The 18,826-nt window shown below is 49.2% G+C and overlaps 1 protein-coding gene and 1 long non-coding RNA gene across 4 annotated transcripts in view; one reads left to right on the top strand and one right to left on the bottom strand.

Annotated features, from left to right (window-relative positions):
• The window catches only part of LOC107650500 (uncharacterized), a 14,654-nt gene extending 9,254 nt beyond the window's left edge, over nt 1–5,400 (bottom strand). Inside the window, exons 1-3 of the long non-coding RNA XR_008912076.1 lie at nt 5,269–5,400; nt 4,694–4,810; nt 137–260 (exon numbers count right to left, since the gene is read on the bottom strand). This is a non-coding gene — a long non-coding RNA (uncharacterized LOC107650500). The remainder of the gene's footprint in view (nt 1–136; nt 261–4,693; nt 4,811–5,268) is intronic.
• The window catches only part of CACNB3 (calcium voltage-gated channel auxiliary subunit beta 3), a 20,754-nt gene extending 1,928 nt beyond the window's left edge, over nt 1–18,826 (top strand). For 2 of the 3 annotated variants that reach the window (XM_056798349.1, XM_007506521.2), the window contains exons 2-13: nt 12,298–12,420; nt 12,568–12,690; nt 14,162–14,277; nt 14,398–14,456; nt 14,719–14,738; nt 15,133–15,213; nt 15,460–15,518; nt 15,691–15,800; nt 16,230–16,381; nt 16,685–16,780; nt 17,030–17,179; nt 17,537–18,826. In XM_056798349.1, the coding sequence (XP_056654327.1) occupies nt 12,298–12,420; nt 12,568–12,690; nt 14,162–14,277; nt 14,398–14,456; nt 14,719–14,738; nt 15,133–15,213; nt 15,460–15,518; nt 15,691–15,800; nt 16,230–16,381; nt 16,685–16,780; nt 17,030–17,179; nt 17,537–17,851 (1,404 nt within the window). In that variant the 3' untranslated portion in view covers nt 17,852–18,826. Of the gene's footprint in view, nt 1–5,391; nt 5,699–12,297; nt 12,421–12,567; nt 12,691–14,161; nt 14,278–14,397; nt 14,457–14,718; nt 14,739–15,132; nt 15,214–15,459; nt 15,519–15,690; nt 15,801–16,229; nt 16,382–16,684; nt 16,781–17,029; nt 17,180–17,536 lie in introns of those variants that run through there. The other variant, XM_001364428.4, reaches the window with a different exon arrangement.

Raw genomic sequence — 18,826 nt, 5'->3', positions numbered from 1 at the left:
GACTGGTACCGAGTTCCAGGTTGGGGAGGACGGAATGTAAAGGGGAAAGAGGCAGGAGTCAGAGTTGCCTGGGAAAGGGAGGGGAGGACTATGGTCGGTTGCCGCTCCCCTCCCCCCCTCTGGCTCCGAATTTCACCTGGGAGTTGCTGGGGGTTCCGTCCAGATCCTGGAGGCAGCCGAGTAGGATGGCGTCCAGGGATGCCAATAGCTTCTACCTTATCAGTGCTCTGGGTGGTATCCTGCTCTGCTCTCCGGTTCACCTGGGGGCAGATAGGTTGTTTTTTAGGGCCAGCTATGTATGCCTAGGACTCACCTGCATCTCCCTCCCCCAGTCCTGGGCTTTGCCCTTTTTGATGTCTGAAAAGCTGGTAGGTGGCATTTCACCAGCTGTGATTGGTCGGTTGTCATTTATTACTGAGTTAAGAGCAGGAGTTTGTCCCCCCTCCTTCAGCCCATTTCCCTTTTGGGGAAGGGGATCCCTGGTTCTCTTATGCCTTCAACTCTCTCCTCCTAATTGTGCTGTTCCATGGAGAATATTCTAATAGATGTTGCTAGCAAAGTGAGCCCTTAGAGGAATAGCCTAAGTGTGGAACCGGGAGATGTTAGGTTTGTATCAGGCAGACATGGTGTTGTGGTGGGAAACTGAGGAGAACGAAAGGGTAAAAATGGTAAAAAGGCTGGCAAACCAGGGCAGATCCTGGACATTTAGGTGCATTAGGCAAGTTGTGAAAATTGAACATCCTTTTCCTGTTTGAAAATTGTCACTCCTCCTCCCACCTGATGTGTTACTGTACCCAGATTTTGAGCCTTCAGTGTAACAGATGCAACTTGGAATCATAAAAATGTACTTCCAAGAAGTCTAATGTCTTAGAAAGAGCATCAGTTTGGGAGTGAGATGGCTTTGGCTTAAATCCAAGGTCTATGGCTTGTCATTTTTCTTTTGTGATTTGAACAAGTCACTTTAACCCAGAGCCTCAGTTTCCTTTCTTGTAAAATGAGGGGGTTAGGACTAGATGATTTTTAAGGTCTCTTCCAATTCTAAATCCTATGATCCTAGAAAATTGCATCATTCAGTGACTTTTTAATGTTCCTGGAGTGGCACAGAGTAGGCTTGAGAGAGGATGGGGCACAGCTTTAGGTAGGATAAGCCAGTAAGATAGGTGTAGGTATGAAGGGCATGGACCTATGATCTAGTAAATGGTTAGAATGATAACCCATGCATTGAGGGAAGTTTCTGTCCCCAATACTCTGAGTTGGGGAGGGCCAACTTTTAAGAACATGTTGGAGGGGCAGCTAGTTGACTCGGTGGATAGTCAGGCCTAGAGATCAGAGGTCCCGAATTCAAGTATGATCTCAGATACTTCCCAGCTGTGTGACCCTGGGCAAGTCACTTAACCCCAAATTGCCTAGCCCTTATTGCTCTTCTGCCCTGGAACTGATTCTAAGACAGAAGGTAAAGATTTAAAACAAACAAAACAAAACAAAAAAACCAAGTTGGGACAGGACAGTTTATGACACTACAAATCTAGCAAAGCAAATGCCCTTGGCAGTATTTAAGCTGTGGCTAGTCCTTGCCTTCTCACACTCACAGACCTTGGCTATACCCTGATGTTTTGTTGCCTCTGAATATGTTATTTATTCCCTAGAGACAAGAGGAGAAATAAAGGGCCAGGGAAGGGGCTCAAGGGAGAGAGGGAAAGATCTTGTTCTGATAGGCCCATTCTTTAGCTCAGAGAACCTGGCAAAATTTCTCTTTGAATGAAGAAATAAAACATTTATTAAGCACTCGCTATGTGCAAAGTACTGTGCTCAGTCTGGGGGTATACCCAGAAAAGTAAGACTGTCTCTGCTTTCAAAGAGCTCCCATTCTAATGGAGGAGCCAGCACATTGGAAGATTTCAGCTCCAAAGTCCTAAGGGTCTAGTAACAAAACAGATCTTAATGCTTCTTTAATGTCATTTCCATCAATATAATCCTATCAGTTTCTGATGTTGAACTATTTGACTGTGCCAAGGCGGCAAGAACTTTGCTTTCTGAGTCTTTAGTAGCTGTGGCTGTAACACCTACAGGAGCAGTTGCCAGGCTGCATCTCCACAGGGGTTGCTTCCCAGGATGATGGCTGTGGGCACTGGGCTGGAATCGAGACGTGCTATTCTCAGGGCTCTTGGGTTCAAGGTCCTGGGCTGTGGCCTTCAGGTTCTGAGGGGAGATGGTGGTCAAGGTAGTAGTGGTGGTGGTCTGATTTGCCTGGCAAATACACACAACTTCCTCTCTTTCTTTCAGAGTGCCCTGATACTCCCACTTGACTGGCTTGCCTGCCAGGTCTGAGGGTGAGCTGTGGGGTGTGTGTGTGTGTGTGTGTGTGTGTTTGTGTGTGAGAGAGAGAGAGAGAGAGAGAGAGAGAGAGAGAGAGAGAGAGAGAGAGAGAGAGAGAGAGAGAGAGAGAGAGAAGGGAGAGAGGGAGAGAGAGAGAGAGAGAGAGAGAGAGAGAGAGAGTCAATGGACAGTTGTTGGGGATGATTAGCTCTCCTCCATAGGAGGTACCTTCCCAGATGATGGCTTTGAAGGTTTGGCTGCAAGCAGGATTGGTGGTCTGGGGGGATCACCAATCTCAGGGTTCCCATTTCCCCTGCCTGTTGGTGGCAGTTGGTCAGCAGCTGTCTCTGGTGGTGAGGAGGAAGGTGGGCCACCTGTCTACAATGATTTCTCACCATATCAATGGCTATGCAGGCTGGGCTGGAAGCAGGTCTGGTGGTTTTGGGGAGGGTGCAGCACCACTATTCCCAAGACTCTTGTGCCCAGGTTCCTGAGCTGATTCTGTCAGGCCTGAGTGAAGATGGTGGTCAGACTGGTGCTGGTGCTAGTTTGACTTGCCCAGCATATGTATGCTACCTCCTGCTTTTCTCTTAGGGTGCTTTTCTACTTCTAACCTCAATTCTTTCTCTGTATTCTGCTAAAAGAATATGAGAGGAGAGCTCAAGAACATTTTACAGAGCAAGGAAATTGAAGCATGGAAAGGGAAATCAATGACAGAGTTGAAGTTAAAACACAGAATCCTGTTTCACAAACTCTCAGACTAGGACGGTTCAAGTTGGATGGGCCTTAAAGGTCATCTCATCCAATCCCCACATTTTACAAATGAGGAGATTTGGGCCCACAGATAAGACTAAGTGACTCAGCCAAGGTCAACTACTAGTTAGAGACAAAGGCAAAACTAGAAGCCAGTTCTCCTGATTCCCATTTCACTACTCATTTTCTCATGCCATAATGTCTCCTCTCAGCCTCCTAGGGTTGCTCCAATCCTGCTTCTCAAGTGCCCCCATTAGTTTTGAAATCCTGTCCCCTCTGCTGAAAAATTGTAATGCTGATACATTCATTGTTGCCTCCTTCTCCTCCCCCAGCCCTAGACTTCTATTCCCCTTTCCACTATTGAAAGAGGAAGGACATAGCAGTAGACTTTTTATAAATGCTTTTTTAGACTGATTTGGATTGACAGGTTCCTTAGTGCACTCTCCTTGGGAGAAATGGAAAATGGGAAAGTGAACAATTACTCTCAGTCAAGGATCTGGAGGTCAGAATGCCTGGGTTTCTCTTTTAGTTCTTTTTCCCTCTCTGGCTTAGTTTGTCCCCTTAGGGTAGACTCCCTCAATATGACAGTTTTCAATTTGTGTCTAGGCAAATCCAAATGATTTTTCCTCTTTATTCTTCCCAGAGAATGGGGAGAGGACAGAGCCAAAAATGACAGATCACAGAGGATCTGGAAGAGCTCTTAAATGCTTTGAGGTTGAGGAATATTTTCAGAGATGTGCTGCCCACCTCCCTCAATTTCTGTGGGAAGGAGGGAATTTGACATCTGTACCAGTGACTGGATGGAGATAAGGAGGCTCACCCCTGATACTCACAGGGCATGCTGATTTACATTCATTCCAGGTCCCCCACCCAAAGCTATATTCCTGCTTTCTTCCTCAGAGTTTAATCATCCAACTGAACACCATTTATTAAGCAGCTGCTTGGTACAAGCTGTAATTCTAGGTAATAGGTATGTAAAGATAGATACAACTAGGCTCTTAAAACAGGGTTGTGTTGCTCTTTTTTAAACTCTTATCTTACATCTCAGAATCAATACTATCTATTGGTTCCAAGGCAGAAGAGCAGTAAGAGCTGGACAACTGGGGTTAAGTGACAAGGAAGTCTCTGAGGCCAAATTTGAACCCAGGGCCTCCCTCCCATCGACAGGCCTGGTTCTCCATTCACTGAGCCACCTAGTTGCTCCCTAGCTTAACAGTTTTTAAAACTCTTAAAATAAGGGGAGCTAGCAAGCTAGATTCATGCACCCATACAAACCCACAGAGGGATAATTGTGATACAAGGGAAAGTGTAAAAAGTTCAAAGAAGAACACCAGGCAAAGTGTTATGGGAAATTTAACAAAAAGGAGATCACTTTTCAGATTTGGGGCAGCTGCAAGAAGTAAAGTCTTTTTGGAGAAAGAGGCCCCTAAATTGGGCCTTGAAGGAAAAGTGACTTCAACACGTGGTTTCAGCACTCTCCCCTTGGGCAGCCTCCCATCAAACCCTCAGCTCTGTCCGAGGTACTGAGGATGCTCAGGGACTAACCAAATGACCCATTTCCCTACATACTTCTTGTTCCACTTTTGGGTGGGCAAAGGGAGTGGGGGGGGGCGTTTATTCTCACCCAGAAAAGTATCCTCTCCGAGGGGCAGTGCCCAGCCCACTCACTCAGTAGTCCTCGAGTTGGGTTGGGAAGTGTGGTCCTTTGCCTCAGCTCCTCATCCTTCAGACACCTGCTGAGCTTTGGGAGGGGTGGAGAAAGGGCAAAACCTGCAGGCTTTGACCTGGAGTCCTCAAGAGATCCCCAACCCCTTCACATGCCTTTTCTTGCTGTCTTTCCCTCCTCCTGTCTTTTACCCTTTTTTCCATCCACTCCCCTCCCCGAGAGCACACCCCTTCCTCTTGTGCTGTCTAGGCCTCTCCACTTCGTGGCTCTGTTCTTTCCCTCAGCCTCCCCGCTTTCTTCCTCTGATATTTCTCTACTCCTCTGCTTAGCTGCATCTTTTTCTCTCTCTGTCTCCCCTCCCTTCCCCCTCAGCCCTTTGTTTCCCTGAGGAGTATTTCCTGGGTTTCTGTGTGTCTGTCTCCACATCTTTCCTCGCCCCGCCCAATTCTCTCCCAAGCCCTCCTCCCCTTCCTCCACCCTTCCACTCCCCCACGTTCCCTTTAGCGGGATAGGTGCTTAGGGATCCACCCTACCTCTTCACCCCACTCTGTCTTCCTCCCCTCCACCCCCCACCCCGCCCAAGCCTCCCTCCCTCCTAGGAGCTGGGGGAGGGGGGAGGCTGGTGGGCGGGCGCTATTGTTGTAGGGGCCGGAGCCGGATTCCTCGGCAGCGCTCTGGGTGGGACCAGCCTGGTGTGTGGAGAGGGCTGGGAAGAGGGAGGGGAAGAGGGTGGTCGGGGAGAGAGAGCTGAGGTTTGAGCTCCTGGCAGCTGGTCTTTTCCGCTCGCTCCCTCATCGCCTGCCCGGCTCCCCGGCTTCGGTGGCATCTCCCAGGCCCGGGCGCTGCCCTCGATCCCTGCCCCGGGCTGTCCCTTCCCTCCCCCTGAGGCCCTGAGCGCTCCCCAGTCCGGACTCCCCCATGTATGACGACTCCTACGTGCCCGGGTTTGAGGACTCGGAGGCGGTGAGTGCCCATGCTGGTGGAGGTGGGGAAGTTGGGGACATCATCACCCCTTCCCCCTCCGCCTCCCGTTCTGAGAGCTGAAAAACATCTCGACTGTGGGAGAGGGGAAGGGACTGTCGGAAAGGAAGGAGGGCGATTTTCCCGCTTACTGTTTTCCCATCCTCTCCCCCCCTCTCCCCCCCACCTGGCTCGAAGGGCTTGCGAACTCTGGGGTTGGCGCTGGGGTGGGGGAAGGAACGTGAGGACCGGAACAGTTAAGCTCGTGGAGATCCCAGGGGGAGGAGGGGCAAGGAAGCTCCGAGTGGTCAGCAGCCCCTGAAGAGGGATGCCACTAGAGTCAGAGGCGTTAGGGATAGGGTTAACGTGGGGCAAGACGAGGCTTGGGAGGACGAACTCGAGAGAAATAACAGGACACCAGGAAAGAGTTAACGGGCTCGCAACTGCTTGGACCCGGGAGCCTCAAGTCAGAAATCAGTGGGATCGGGTTCTGGATGAATTTTGGAGAGATGGAGCAACTTGCTGGATATGAAACACCTGGGGGGGGGGGGGCAGGGAGTTCCTGGGGCTTTGGCCCCTCTGGCCAAAACGTGGTCAGGAGCCTCCTGAGAGGGGGATTCTCCCAAAGGGGCTCCAAAGTAGACAACTCTTTTCCTGCCCTCCCCCCAGGGTCTTTGCTTCTCCCCTACCTTCCAAACTTCCCCACCTCCTGCTCCAACTCCTGGGAAAGGCTGAGACCTGAGCACTGCACACACAATTGGGCTAAGTGGGCCAGAGCTTGAGTTGCCCACCAGATTCCTGGGATTGCCTACACATGACCACTTTGGTGCCAGATGACTCCGTTGCTTTCTCAGCAGAAAAAAAATCTGGGTGATGGGGCTGAGGGAGCCAGAGGATGGAGGGCCTGAGGATGGAGGAAGCTTTTTGCTCAGGGAAACAGGCGACCGATAAATATTTAATTTTCATCTTTGCTTTTATCTCCTGACTCTTTGGAGACAAATCAGCTCATTAGGCAAGAATTCTGGTGATCAGAGGGAGGTGGGACGATTGGGGGAAAGGGGGGGGTGAAGAATGCTGGGGAGGACAGAGCAAAAGGTTTGGTAGCAGCTATTGGGCCCCCTGGATGCTTGCCCCTCCCTTCTCTCCTGATCCCATGGAGAAAATTCCTCAATGTCCCAAAAGGTGTCTCTAGAATTCTAGGTGAAGGTAACAGATACTTAGGGTCTAAGTCAAAGAGCTTTTTGAAGGGACAACCTGCAAGCCTTCTCCCATCTATCCCAGACCCAGCCAAACCCTAGGTTAGATGTGGCCTAAGGGAACCAGGGAGTACATCCTGGTAGGAGAGGTAAGATTACAAGGGGTATCCAAGATGCTCCCAGTTGGGGGCTCCCTTTGTTCTAGGCTGCACCACAGGGGGCTAATTGTCTGGCATTCTGATTCATTGTCCAAGGCCTTATGGGTCTCATCTGTTATGTTTGTTGAGGGGGCAGCTGGTACTACCCAGGGTGTCAGCTTGTGCCTGAGAAGGGATGTTTGAGGCCCAGAGGGACCTGGCAGGTCTTTCTCATCCCTGGTGAATAAGCAGAGGATTTCTTTGAGAAGCTTAGCCAAGTGGCAGAGAAATGTCACTCAGAAAAGAGGAATAAAAATAAGAAGGGAGAGAACTTGGTGCGGATGGTAAGGAAAGAAGCCTTTATCCTGGCCATTCTGGCTCTGCGCCCATTCTTTCCCCCACTCTGGTTCCTAGATCTATCACCTCCTCCCCCAGTGCCCTCCACCGACTTCAATCCTCCCTCTCTCCAGGGTCCCCACTGAAGCAGTAGGAGGCAGATCCGGGCTCTAAATAAATCCACAGGCTCATCTTCCTTCTTTCCCTTCCCTGAGCCAGGAAAGAGCGGTGCTGCAGCCTGCCCACACACTCACCAAGCAAGGGGGGCACCACCAGGGCATCATGCCAACTCCCAGCAGCTCCACAGCACTATGCCTCTGGCTGCCTTGTGTGAGGGGAAAGAAAGAACTTGGGTCTCCAAGATTTGGCTTGGCAGAACTGCCTTGCCCTCTCCAAGGTAATGGCAGGATGCTAGGTCTGTGTGCTAAGAGTGGATCCTAGATGAGATCTTAGAAAACATCTAGTCTCACTCTCATTTTATAGATTAAAGACCTAAAGAGATGAAATTATTTGCCCAAGCTCAGGATTTGAACCCAGATCTACCAACTATCCAGTACTCTTTTTTTTTTTTAAACTACACCATATTGCCTCTGACATGGGACATGGGAAAAGGAACTGTCTTTAAAGTTTGAGATCCTGGCTTCAAATCTTACCTCTGGTACTGCCTGAATGACCTCAGACAAGTGAGTTTCCTCACCTGTGAAATGAGAGAGTTGGACTAGATGACCTCTAAGGCCCCTTCCTGTTCTAGATCTATGATCCTGTCTGGTCAGAAACATTCATAACACTAAGTCAACATAAATTAATTCATTTCTCCATAAGTTGGGGCAAGGGAGGAAGAGATATGATTGAATCTCAATGCCCCAAACTGGTAGATAGGCAGAGACTGGGTGTAGATGAATTGTTGATTTGCATTTTGGAGGGAGTTTTCATGGATGAATCAGAATCCACTAATCCTAAAACATTTAGCAGCTCTATGACCCTGGTAAGTCACTTAACCCTGTTTGCCTCAGTTTCCTCATCTGTAAAGTGAGCTGGAGAAAGAAATGGCAAACTACTCCAGTTTCTTTGCCAAAAAACCCCAAATGGGGTCATGACTCAAAATGACTGACCAGTAACAACAATCCTCCAAACTCTAACATATAAATCATGTGCTATCTACTGTGTCACTGAGTTGAATGCTAGGAGTGACACAAATATGAATTGGGTTCTGGAGGAGGCACACGATGTAAATGCTTTATCATCCCTGCTTATCTTCTCAAAGGGGAAGAAGCAGCAGATAAATATTATATGATGTCTAATGACAAGACAGATGCCATAAAAGATAGAGAAGTCACTTCACACTTGAGGCTGGGTGAAAGAAATGATGGAGCTGACCCTCAATAAGAACCCCCAAATAATTCTTCCTGATTCTGCCCAGGGAGCAGAGAGAGAAGAGAACTTAGATGGGAATTGGGGGATGTGGTGTGGATAGAAGAGAGCCTTAGAACAGCTAAAACTGAAGGATAATCCCATAGTTCAACCCTTGGCACAGTCCTTCAAACTTGGAACACATCTAACAGCCAGGGATATAATAAAGGGTTATTGCATGAATGAGCAAATGGGAATTCCAGTCTATTATTTTCCTCTCAGGGAAAGTGGACCATAGCGAGCAGGTTGCTCTTCTATGTAAAATCAGACTTCTCCATCATCCTCTTTCCATGGTTCTAGGCCACCTGTTTTTTGTTTGTTTTTTTTTTTAAGACTAGAGACTGTGCCAAGATTGACCTTCCCTAATATGGACGGAATGGAGAGCTTTCGTGGGAGGGCAAATTTGTGTCCTAAGTGTGGTTTCTTCTCATGCTTAGATGGTTTCTGTCTCCAATCAAAAAACTCTGGCTCTGTCTGTCAAAAACACTCTTAGATTTAAAGGTAGACCTGAGCAGATAGCTAGGTGGCTCAGTGGATTGAGAGTCCAAGCCTACTAGACACTTCCTAGCTGTTCGATCACAGGCAAGTCACTTAACTTTGGCATTGCTAAGCCTATGCCACCTTTTCTGTTTGGAACTAAACATGGGATTGATTCTAAGACGGAAGGTAAGAGTCGTTGTTAAGGTGGACAAGGAGTCCTGAGGATATGTCTATGAGCCTGGACTATCCAGGAAGCTGATCTGATGCCTCCCCTCTACCTTTTCTCTCTACAAACTTTCTTATCTAGACTTCCATCCTTTGGCTAGAATTACTCAAGATTTCATGTCTTCTAGATACAAAGAAACATTTCAAGGTAGTGAGAGGGAGACATGGTGTAAAGCAAGGAGCACTGGCTTCAGAGTCAGAGGTCTGAGTTCAGTTAACAGCTCTGCTACTTACTATCAATGTAACCATAGACTGTTTCTTCCTTGGGCCTCAGTTTCTTCATCTGTATTATATGGAGGTAAGGAATAAGGTCCCTTGCAGTTCTAGGTCCTGTAATCACTAAGGTCCCTTCCAGCTTTAAATTAATTTTTTAAATTCTAAGATATTTTATTTTCCCAGTTAAATATAATAACAATTTTCATCATATGTTTTCCAAAATTATAAGATCAAAATTGTCTCTCTTCCTCCTTTTCCTCCCTCCTCTTGGAGATGGTAAGCAATTCAGTCTGAGTTATACATGTATTATCATGCAAGACATTGTTGTAAGAGAATACTCATATAACACCATCAATAAACTAAAGAGAAAAACAGTCTGCTTTGATCTGCATTGACTGCCACAGTTCTTTCTCCAGAGGTGGATAGCATTCATTGTCATAAGTCCTTCAGAATTGCCCTGGATCATTGTATTGCTGAGAGTGGCTAAGTCTTTCACCGCTGATCACTGTACAACGTTGTCCCAGTTCCTCTTATTTTGTTCTGTATTGGTTCATGCAGATCTCTCAGCTTGTTCTGAAATCACCCTGCTCATGGTTTCATACAGCTCACTAGTGTTCCATCACCACCATAGACCACAATTTGTTCAGCCATGCCCCAGTTGATGGACATTCCCTCAATTTCCAAATCTCTGCCACCATAGAACTAGCTACAATAAATATTTGTGTACAAGTAGGTCCTTCCCCCCCTCCCCCCTTTTTATGATAGACCCAGTAGTGGTATTGCAATAGCAAAAGGGTATGAAGTTTTATAGCTCTTTGGGCGTAGTTCCAATTGTCCTCCAGAATGATTGGATCAGTTCACAGCAATGCATGAGTGCCCCAATTTTGCCACATTCCCTCCAGCATTTACCTTTTTCCTTTACTGTCATATTGGTCAATCTGATAGGTGTGAGGGGGTGCCTCGGGGTTGTTCTAATTTGCATTTTTCTAATCAAGAGGAATTTAGAACATTTCTCTTATGATTATTGATACTAGTTTTAAATTCTTGAACAAACTTTTATTTATTTAATGTTTTTTATTCAAACATTTTATGAGGGGCTCCCTTCATGAAGGGGAAAACTAATCTAGAAGGATTTTTTGGCACTTGTTCCAGAGTTCACTTAGCTCCCATTCTCCATTCCTTGTTTCTTTCTTACATCCAAGAAGAAATTTTGTACACTCAACAGTCTGCACTCAGTGTCCTTAACATTCAAGAACCCTTGCTTTTAGAGAAAGGAGATGCTGCATTTAGAATCTCATGGAATTGAAGTGATTCAATTCCTCAAACAGGTCCTGATTCTTGCCCAAGTTGCCTGGCACCAGCATAGTTCTCTAGAGCCTGGCATCCTCTGGGACTGAGAAGGGGGTGGGCCAATGAGGGTCAGGTGGATAGGCAGGGCCTTTCCTTACAGGTGCTTAGGAGCTGATGCCAAAAGAGACGGCTTTAGGTTACCATCTTAGTCTGGAGCAGCTTTTTTGTCCTAGCAAGTAGGGGAGAAGACACCAAGAGGTGACTACCAGCTGCTGGCACTCATTACTTTCCTTTTCTACCTGAGAGGAGGCAGGAGTTGAAGAGGGGGGATCTCAGTGCCCAGGGACAGGATGGGTATAAGTAGACAAGTAAGGGCCAATGCCAGGCGTATCTGATTTTTCTTTCTTTCTTTCTTTCTTTCTTTCTTTCTTTCTTTCTTTCTTTCTTTCTTTCTTTCTTTCTTTCTTTCTTTCTTTCTTTCTTTCTTTCTTTCTTTCTTTCTTTCTTTCTTTCTTTCTTTCTTTCTTTCTTTCTTTCTTTCTTTCTTTCTTTCTTTCTTTCTTTCTTTCTTTTTGCTATACTCTCTGTGACTGTCATGTATCTTGAAAGGACATTATTCAATCAGAAGTGGGACAAGATTTCTGGGTGTTATCCCTATGTCCAGGGATTCTTCTATTTACTGTGGAAGATAGGATGAACAGGGGAGGAAAGGGGGAAAAGGAAGTATAGCAGGAATCATATAAAGATAGTACTAATAGGATAGCTTAGCAGTTCAAGTCCAATTGTGGTGGGGGGTGGACACAGTGGATCTTGATCCTGTCAAATGCAGATTTGTGGGGCAGCTAGGGGGCTCAGTGGATAGATCCTGGAGGTCTGGAGTTGGGAGGACCTAGATTCGAATCTGGCCTCAGATACTTCCTGGAGGTGTCATCCTGGGCAAGTCACTAAATCCTAATTGCCTTTCCATTATAGAGTTGTTTCCAAGACAGAAAGTAAGGGTTTAAATACACACACACACACACACACACACACACACACACACACACACACACACACACACACACACACACAGATTTTGGTGACTTTTTGACCAGCTTCTAAAGCATTAATGCCCCAGCCATGGTAATAGGAAGATAGTAGAACTCTGGAGGTCTTCTCCACTCCTCCTTCCCCATGGAAGAGGTAAGAGGGAGAGCATAACAAATTCAGGGTACCCTCCTAGCTTCTGCAGTCTCCATGCCACCTTTATAAAGTGTCTACATACGCTTTCTGGTTGTGCTTGACCCTGGATCACTGCCTCTTTCCCCACCAGGGTTCAGCAGATTCCTACACTAGCCGACCATCTTTGGACTCCGACGTCTCCCTGGAGGAGGACAGGGAGAGTGCACGGCGAGAGGTGGAGAGCCAGGCTCAGCAGCAGCTGGAGAGGGCCAAGGTATCCAGGTGTCCACCTGTCCTGTCACTCCTATTTCTTTGGCCTTCCCCAAACACCTTACTTTTACTCTTTACTTAGGGAAGGAGGGTAACTCAGGGTTTCCTTGCCCCTCTTTTCAAATGAGTTCTTTGCAAATCTGTTTCTTAGCACAAACCAGTGGCATTTGCTGTGAGGACCAATGTCAGTTACTGTGGGGTGCTGGATGAGGAGTGCCCGGTCCAGGGCTCTGGAGTCAACTTTGAAGCCAGAGACTTCCTGCATATCAAAGAGGTGAGCTTTGACCTATTCACAATCTTGAGTGTTCTCAGTTTCCTAGGTCTCCCTCTAAGATTTCAGCCCCTACATGCTTTCAAATGACCATCTGACTTTAACCCTCCAATATCCAGAGACTAGATCAGCAATGGTGAACCTATGGCATGGATGCCAAAGATGGCATGCAGAACACTCTCTGTGGGCACACAGCTGCCCTCTCCCTCTCAGAACTGGTTACTAGAAAGGCAGAGGGACTCGAATGGAGCTGATCCCCTCCTCCTCCCCACTGTACCTGATGAAATTTTTTCACATCCTCTGCCCTCTACCCAGCAGCCCAATAGGGGCACATGGTGGGGGGTGGGGTGGGGAAGGTGGGTGCCTCACAGGTAGCAGAGCTAGAGGGGAGCAGAGTGGTTGGGCCACTCTCCCTAACCTCTCTAAACTCCCTGAGGACATTCCTTACTTCACCCACCCCTCCTCCCAGCAGCCCAATGGGAGCACTTTCTCCCTTCCCTGTGTGGGGTTAAGGGAGGGATCAGGGCCAGCCCAGCACTTGGTAGAGGGGCACAGCACTTGGTTTGGGGGGTAGGGTGGGGACAGGGCCTGGAACTCCATTTCTAAAAGGTTCACCATCACCAGACTAGGTCCTCAAACTTACCAACTCTTACTATTGTCCCTTCCTTCCTTCCTTCCTTCCTTCCTTCCTTCCTTCCTTCCTTCCTTCCTTCCTTCCTTCCTTCCTTCCTTCCTTCCTTCCTTCCTTCCTTCCTTCCTTCCTTCCTTCCTTCCTTCCTTCCTTTTTCTTTACTCCTCTCCTACTTCCTAGGGAAGACTTATGGAGCATACCCCTCAGTTTCTTCCCCATTTTTGAGGAATGAGTCAGGGCTAAGGTGATGGAACCCTGAGCTCCTCTTGGGATGAGAAGGGGTCAAGGTTCTGGGCAAACCTCCTAGCCCCTCATTTTCCCTTGGAGGCTGCTAGATTGCTCAGGGGAATAAGCTAGGGACGTGGAATCAGGAAGGTATGAGTTCAGTGACTTCAGATACTAGCTGTGTGCAGATTCATTGGGGTATAGAATCCTGTCTTACCCAATAGAGAAACAGAAGAGGAAAAAGAAAGGAGTGGTGCAGAGGGGAGTAATACAAAGGAGGGAGAGCCTGGGGAGGTGATTAACAGATACTGTGTGACCCTGGACAAATCACTTAACATTTCTCAGCCTTAGTTTCCTCATATGTAAAATGGGGAATAAAAACACTTTCTAGAATGAATGCTGTGATCAAATGAGATGTAACGTGTACAGTTTTACAATCTTAAAGTGCTAGCTCTTATTATAAATTCTGTTACCTTCTTCTGTTCTGCCTAGGCCAAATTACTGACCTACCCTATGCCTACAAACTTAGGACCTAAAACTATGGGGAGAGGAAAGAATTACCCCATTCTCCTTCACCCTTTTCCTAATTCCTGAATTACCTTCCCTATCTGCTTCTAGAAATACAGCAATGACTGGTGGATTGGGAGACTAGTGAAGGAGGGTGGGGACATTGCCTTCATCCCCAGCCCTCAGCGTCTGGAAACCATCCGCCTCAAGCAGGAGCAGAAGGCTAGGTATGGGGCAGGTAGTAAAGTGTGTGTGTGTGTGGGGGGGGCATTGAAAGGCAGGAGCCACTCACTTTCTCCATTTCTCTTCTCTATCCATCCACTCTTCTAAACCGGGTTTAACTTCAGGAGATCTGGGAACCCCTCTGGTGACATTGGCAACCGCCGTTCCCCTCCCCCGTCTCTAGGTAACTCCCCCCTTCCCATCTCAGGTGGATAAAGGGCCTGTAAGGGGAGGGAGAGATTTCCACAATGACTGATTGGGAATAGGATGGGGGGAGGGAAAGGCATAATACTGGGGGAAGCTGGCACCTCTCCCACAAAGTGGGGCCATCCTCACCCCATTGTGTCTTGTGGGTGTGGGTGTGGGGAAGACAGGGGCCACCATGTCTCTCCCAGGGCTCCCTCCCCCCTCACCAACCTCAGTCTCTTATTTCCTTTTCCAAAAAGCCAAACAGAAGCAAAAGCAGGTGAGTGCAAGGATGGGGTTGTGGGCTAGGGAGGCTCAGAATTTATGGGGAACTGTTAAGAGTCTCTCCTCCAAGCCAGAACAGAGGAAGTGGGAGTGGAGTCAGCTGTCCAATTCAGGAGAGATTTTAGGGGGAGGGTAACCCAGGAGCTCTCTGAGAAGGGGAGGATAGTGAGGATGTAGCTGAGAACTTAGGGCAGAGCAAGGAAGGAAACTGAGGACCAGAGAGGTATGGAAGGATCAAAGCATCCTGACTTTCTACTTGCCATCCAATACCTCTCTGCTGCTATCCCCAACCCTATTTATCCTATCCATGTCCAATAAATAGTCATACATAGTGCAGTAGGGAGGAAGTGACCATTTATGAACGATGGGATGTTCTGTGTCCTCTTCAGGCTGAACATGTGCCCCCATATGATGTGGTACCCTCCATGCGACCTGTGGTGCTTGTAGGGCCTTCCTTGAAAGGCTATGAGGTAAGTAGAGCTAGTAGTCTTCCAGTCCAACTACCTCAACCATGTGCCCCAAGCCCCTTGGAGATATCTATCATCATGTATCCCATGGCAAGCTCTCGGGGAATGCCAAAGGCAACAAGTAGATCTGGTCCCCATCCAAGGGAATGATGGATACATGTAGAGAAGGGACCATGTTATTGCTATCCCTTTCCAAGGGGTTTTCCCTCCAACCAAAGTATTTCCATACCCTAATTCTACCCCTTTCAGGTCACAGATATGATGCAGAAGGCACTCTTCGACTTCCTCAAGCATCGATTTGATGGCAGGTGAGTCTCCCCTATAGAGTGAGATTAGACACTCTCTAATCCATTGTGCCTGAACTGAAGTCATTTTTGAGGAGACAATTGGGTAGCTAGACTTGGAGAGATATTAGAAGTCAAGCCATATTGGTGTTAGAGTCCAGTCATGACCCTCTTCTTCATTTCCCCTACTCTCTAGAATCTCCATTACTCGAGTTACAGCTGACCTCTCTTTAGCTAAGCGTTCAGTGCTCAACAACCCAGGCAAGAGAACTATAATTGAACGTTCCACAGCCCGATCCAGCATTGGTGAGAACCCTTCCCAGCACACACCAAGCCCCTCCTAGTCTCCAGATGCCTTATTCCTTCTACCCCCTCCATTTGCTCCCAACCTCATCACATCCCATTGCTGCTCCTCCCATGCTACGATGCCACCCCATTACCCATCCCCACCAAGGCACCTTAATTCTGAGTCCTTAGGCAAGCTGAAACAGAATGATGTCTTTGAGAAATATTTCAATTCAGCTCGACAGATATTTATGTGTACATGGAATTGGGCTTGGTACTAGAGCTTCACGTGTGAAATTAGATAGCCACTGCCCTCAAAGAATTTATGATCGACAAGAACATTTGTGGTCACAAGGCAGTGTGGGGGAAGGTAGACTTTTGGACCTCCCAAAGCCCTGGAGTTTCCCCCCTCTGGGGGTGGGGGGAACCTGCTGACCACTCCCCCCACAGCTGAGGTGCAGAGTGAGATCGAGCGGATCTTCGAGTTGGCCAAGTCCCTGCAGCTGGTAGTGCTGGATGCCGACACCATCAACCACCCTGCCCAGCTGGCTAAGACCTCTCTGGCCCCCATCATCGTATATGTCAAAGTGTCCTCACCCAAGGTCAGCAGGGAGGTGCAAGGGGGATGGGGATGGTGCCAATCTGGGTCCCCCAAATCTACTAGGGATGTTCCTGCTTAGCTTGTTCTCACAGCCTGAGTCTGAAGCACAGCTGTGCTCTCTTCCAGCCCACTGGTAGCCGGGCTTATTTTCCCTTATACCTTTCATAGTCACCATACCCAGCTCCACTCATGTCCCTGAAGACAGCATACCCAGAACCTCCCCCATTTCCTTGAATGACATCATGCCCAACTTTATTCATTTCCCTCCCAAGAGATCTCGTGCCCATCTTTATTTGTCCCCTAGGTGCTTCACCGTCTGATCCGCTCCCGGGGAAAGTCACAGATGAAACATGTGAATGTTCAGATGATGGCCTACGACAAGCTGGTACAATGCCCGCCGGTGAGTGCCAGAGCTCTGCTCTCCCTTCTACTTTGTGGGGGCCAGTTGGGATGGACTGTGGGGAGTATGGGAGCAGCAGGCTGGATCTTCATGGGACCTTGGGCAAGGTGCTTCATCTCCCTGGACCTCAGTTTCTTCATCTGTAAAATGATGGACTTGGAGTAGATGACAGCTGAGGTCCCTTCTAGCTCTAGAATGAAAATCTCTCTCGCTTGCTCCCTTCCTCTCCTTCCTCCCCCAAACCCCAAGGAATCTTTTGATGTGATCCTGGATGAAAACCAGCTGGAAGACGCCTGTGAGCACCTGGCTGAGTACTTGGAAGTGTACTGGAGAGCTACCCACTACCCAGCCCCAGGACCTGGCCTGCTGGGCCCACCCAGTGCCATCCCAGACCTTCAGGTAAGCGGACACTCAGTGGACTCCCCTCAGCCCGAATGCCTTAGTTGCCGTTCCCTTCCCAAATATTGCCAAGGCAGATGCACTCGTTTTCAAGCCTCTGGAGGATAAGGGATGGCGAGTTGTTTTATTTCTATGGGTAGTGGGAAGAGGTGGAGCAAGACAGGACAAAGGGGCTTTCTGATGGGCGGGGAAGGCAAGAAAACGTAGCATCCATCTCCTCATAGACGGCGCGGCGTTATGGAAGTGATGGGAGGAGATTCCCGTCTCCAACAAGTGTGATCAGGACGAAACTCGTCCTCAGGCTGGGTCTGGGGAGAGGACGGGAGGGAAGTCAGCTTGGTTGTGCTTTGCTGCCAGAACCAGCAGCTGCTCGGGGAGCGAGGAGGAGAGTGCTCCCCCCTGGAGCGGGACAGCCTGATGCCTTCGGACGAGGCCAGCGAGAGCTCCCATCAAGCGTGGACGGGATCTTCCCAGCGCAGTTCTCACCACCTGGAGGACGAGTACACGGACGTCTATCAAGACCTGTACCAGCCACACCGTCAGCACACGTCGGGGCTGCCTAGTGCCAACGGACAGGACCCTCAAGACAGGCTCCTGGCTCGGAACTCGGAGCATAATTACAATGAAAGGAACTGGCAACGCAACCGGCCTTGGCCCAAGGACAGCTACTGAGCTCCTTCCTCACGCCCTGCCCCGGTCTGTCCAAGGGAGTGGGATGGGAACTAGGAAGAGCAGGGCACGAGCTGACTGGCAGGTTGGAGTGAAGCTAGCAGTAGGCTGGCACTAGGCGTAGCCCCCAGGTCCCCTTGGCCAGCTCTGGACCCCAGTGCTCCAGGAGCTCGAGGGGGCCCTTTGGCCTTCTGGGCTAAGGACCCCCAGGCTCTCCACTTTCCAAGTACTAGCCGTATACAGTTCTGTACCCCTGGCACCTTCGTCTTCTCTCCTGCACAAGCCGTCCTCCTTGGGCAGCACCCTCCAGTCCGAGATTCCTGTAGAAATGGCTTTCCATTTCTTCCAGGCTCAGGAAGGCCCCCCCCCAGGTGACTGGGAGATGGGGAGAAGCCAAGGCCAGGGAGTCTTGGGGGTCTTGGAGTCCTGAAACCACACACGAGAAATCAGACAATCACCCCCTATCCACACCTGATTCAGTCAGCAAGGTGTGGGGTCAGGTGGGAGTGGAGCCATCAGCGAATTATGTTGGGGAGCAGGGACCACCCGGAAATGTTGGGGTGCAGTCGACAGGATTCCCCCAATCTGTTCGCCCCCCAGAACTGGGCTCTGAGGGAGGTGGGGGCCAACGAGGGTCTGGAGGGGGAGTAGCTGCGTGGAGCAGGTCCCACGCCTCTGCGGGCCCCGCGTCGGCTCCCACAGCTCCTTGAAGTCCTTCTCGGCACGGCCATGATCTCCGTGGGCCACGGACCCCCGGCTTCTTCCTGCCTCGTACGCACCACGATTTTAAGTTAGTTAGGCTGGGGGAAGAGAGGAGGAGCAGGGGTGGGGACTCCTCTGGCTCCTGGGCATCCTCACTGCATCCGCCCCACATGGCTGTCGCTGAGCCAGGCTGAGCCCATGGCCGCCATGGTCGTGGCTCCCACCCTGCTGTCATCACCAATAAATGCCACGCACCGCCCCACGGCACCCACCCCA

Source organism: Monodelphis domestica, chromosome 5 (assembly GCF_027887165.1).
Source record: "Monodelphis domestica isolate mMonDom1 chromosome 5, mMonDom1.pri, whole genome shotgun sequence".
NCBI lineage: Eukaryota > Metazoa > Chordata > Mammalia > Didelphimorphia > Didelphidae > Monodelphis > Monodelphis domestica.
Note: the sequence above shows the minus strand (reverse complement) of the source record. Positions and strands in the feature narration are given on the sequence as shown.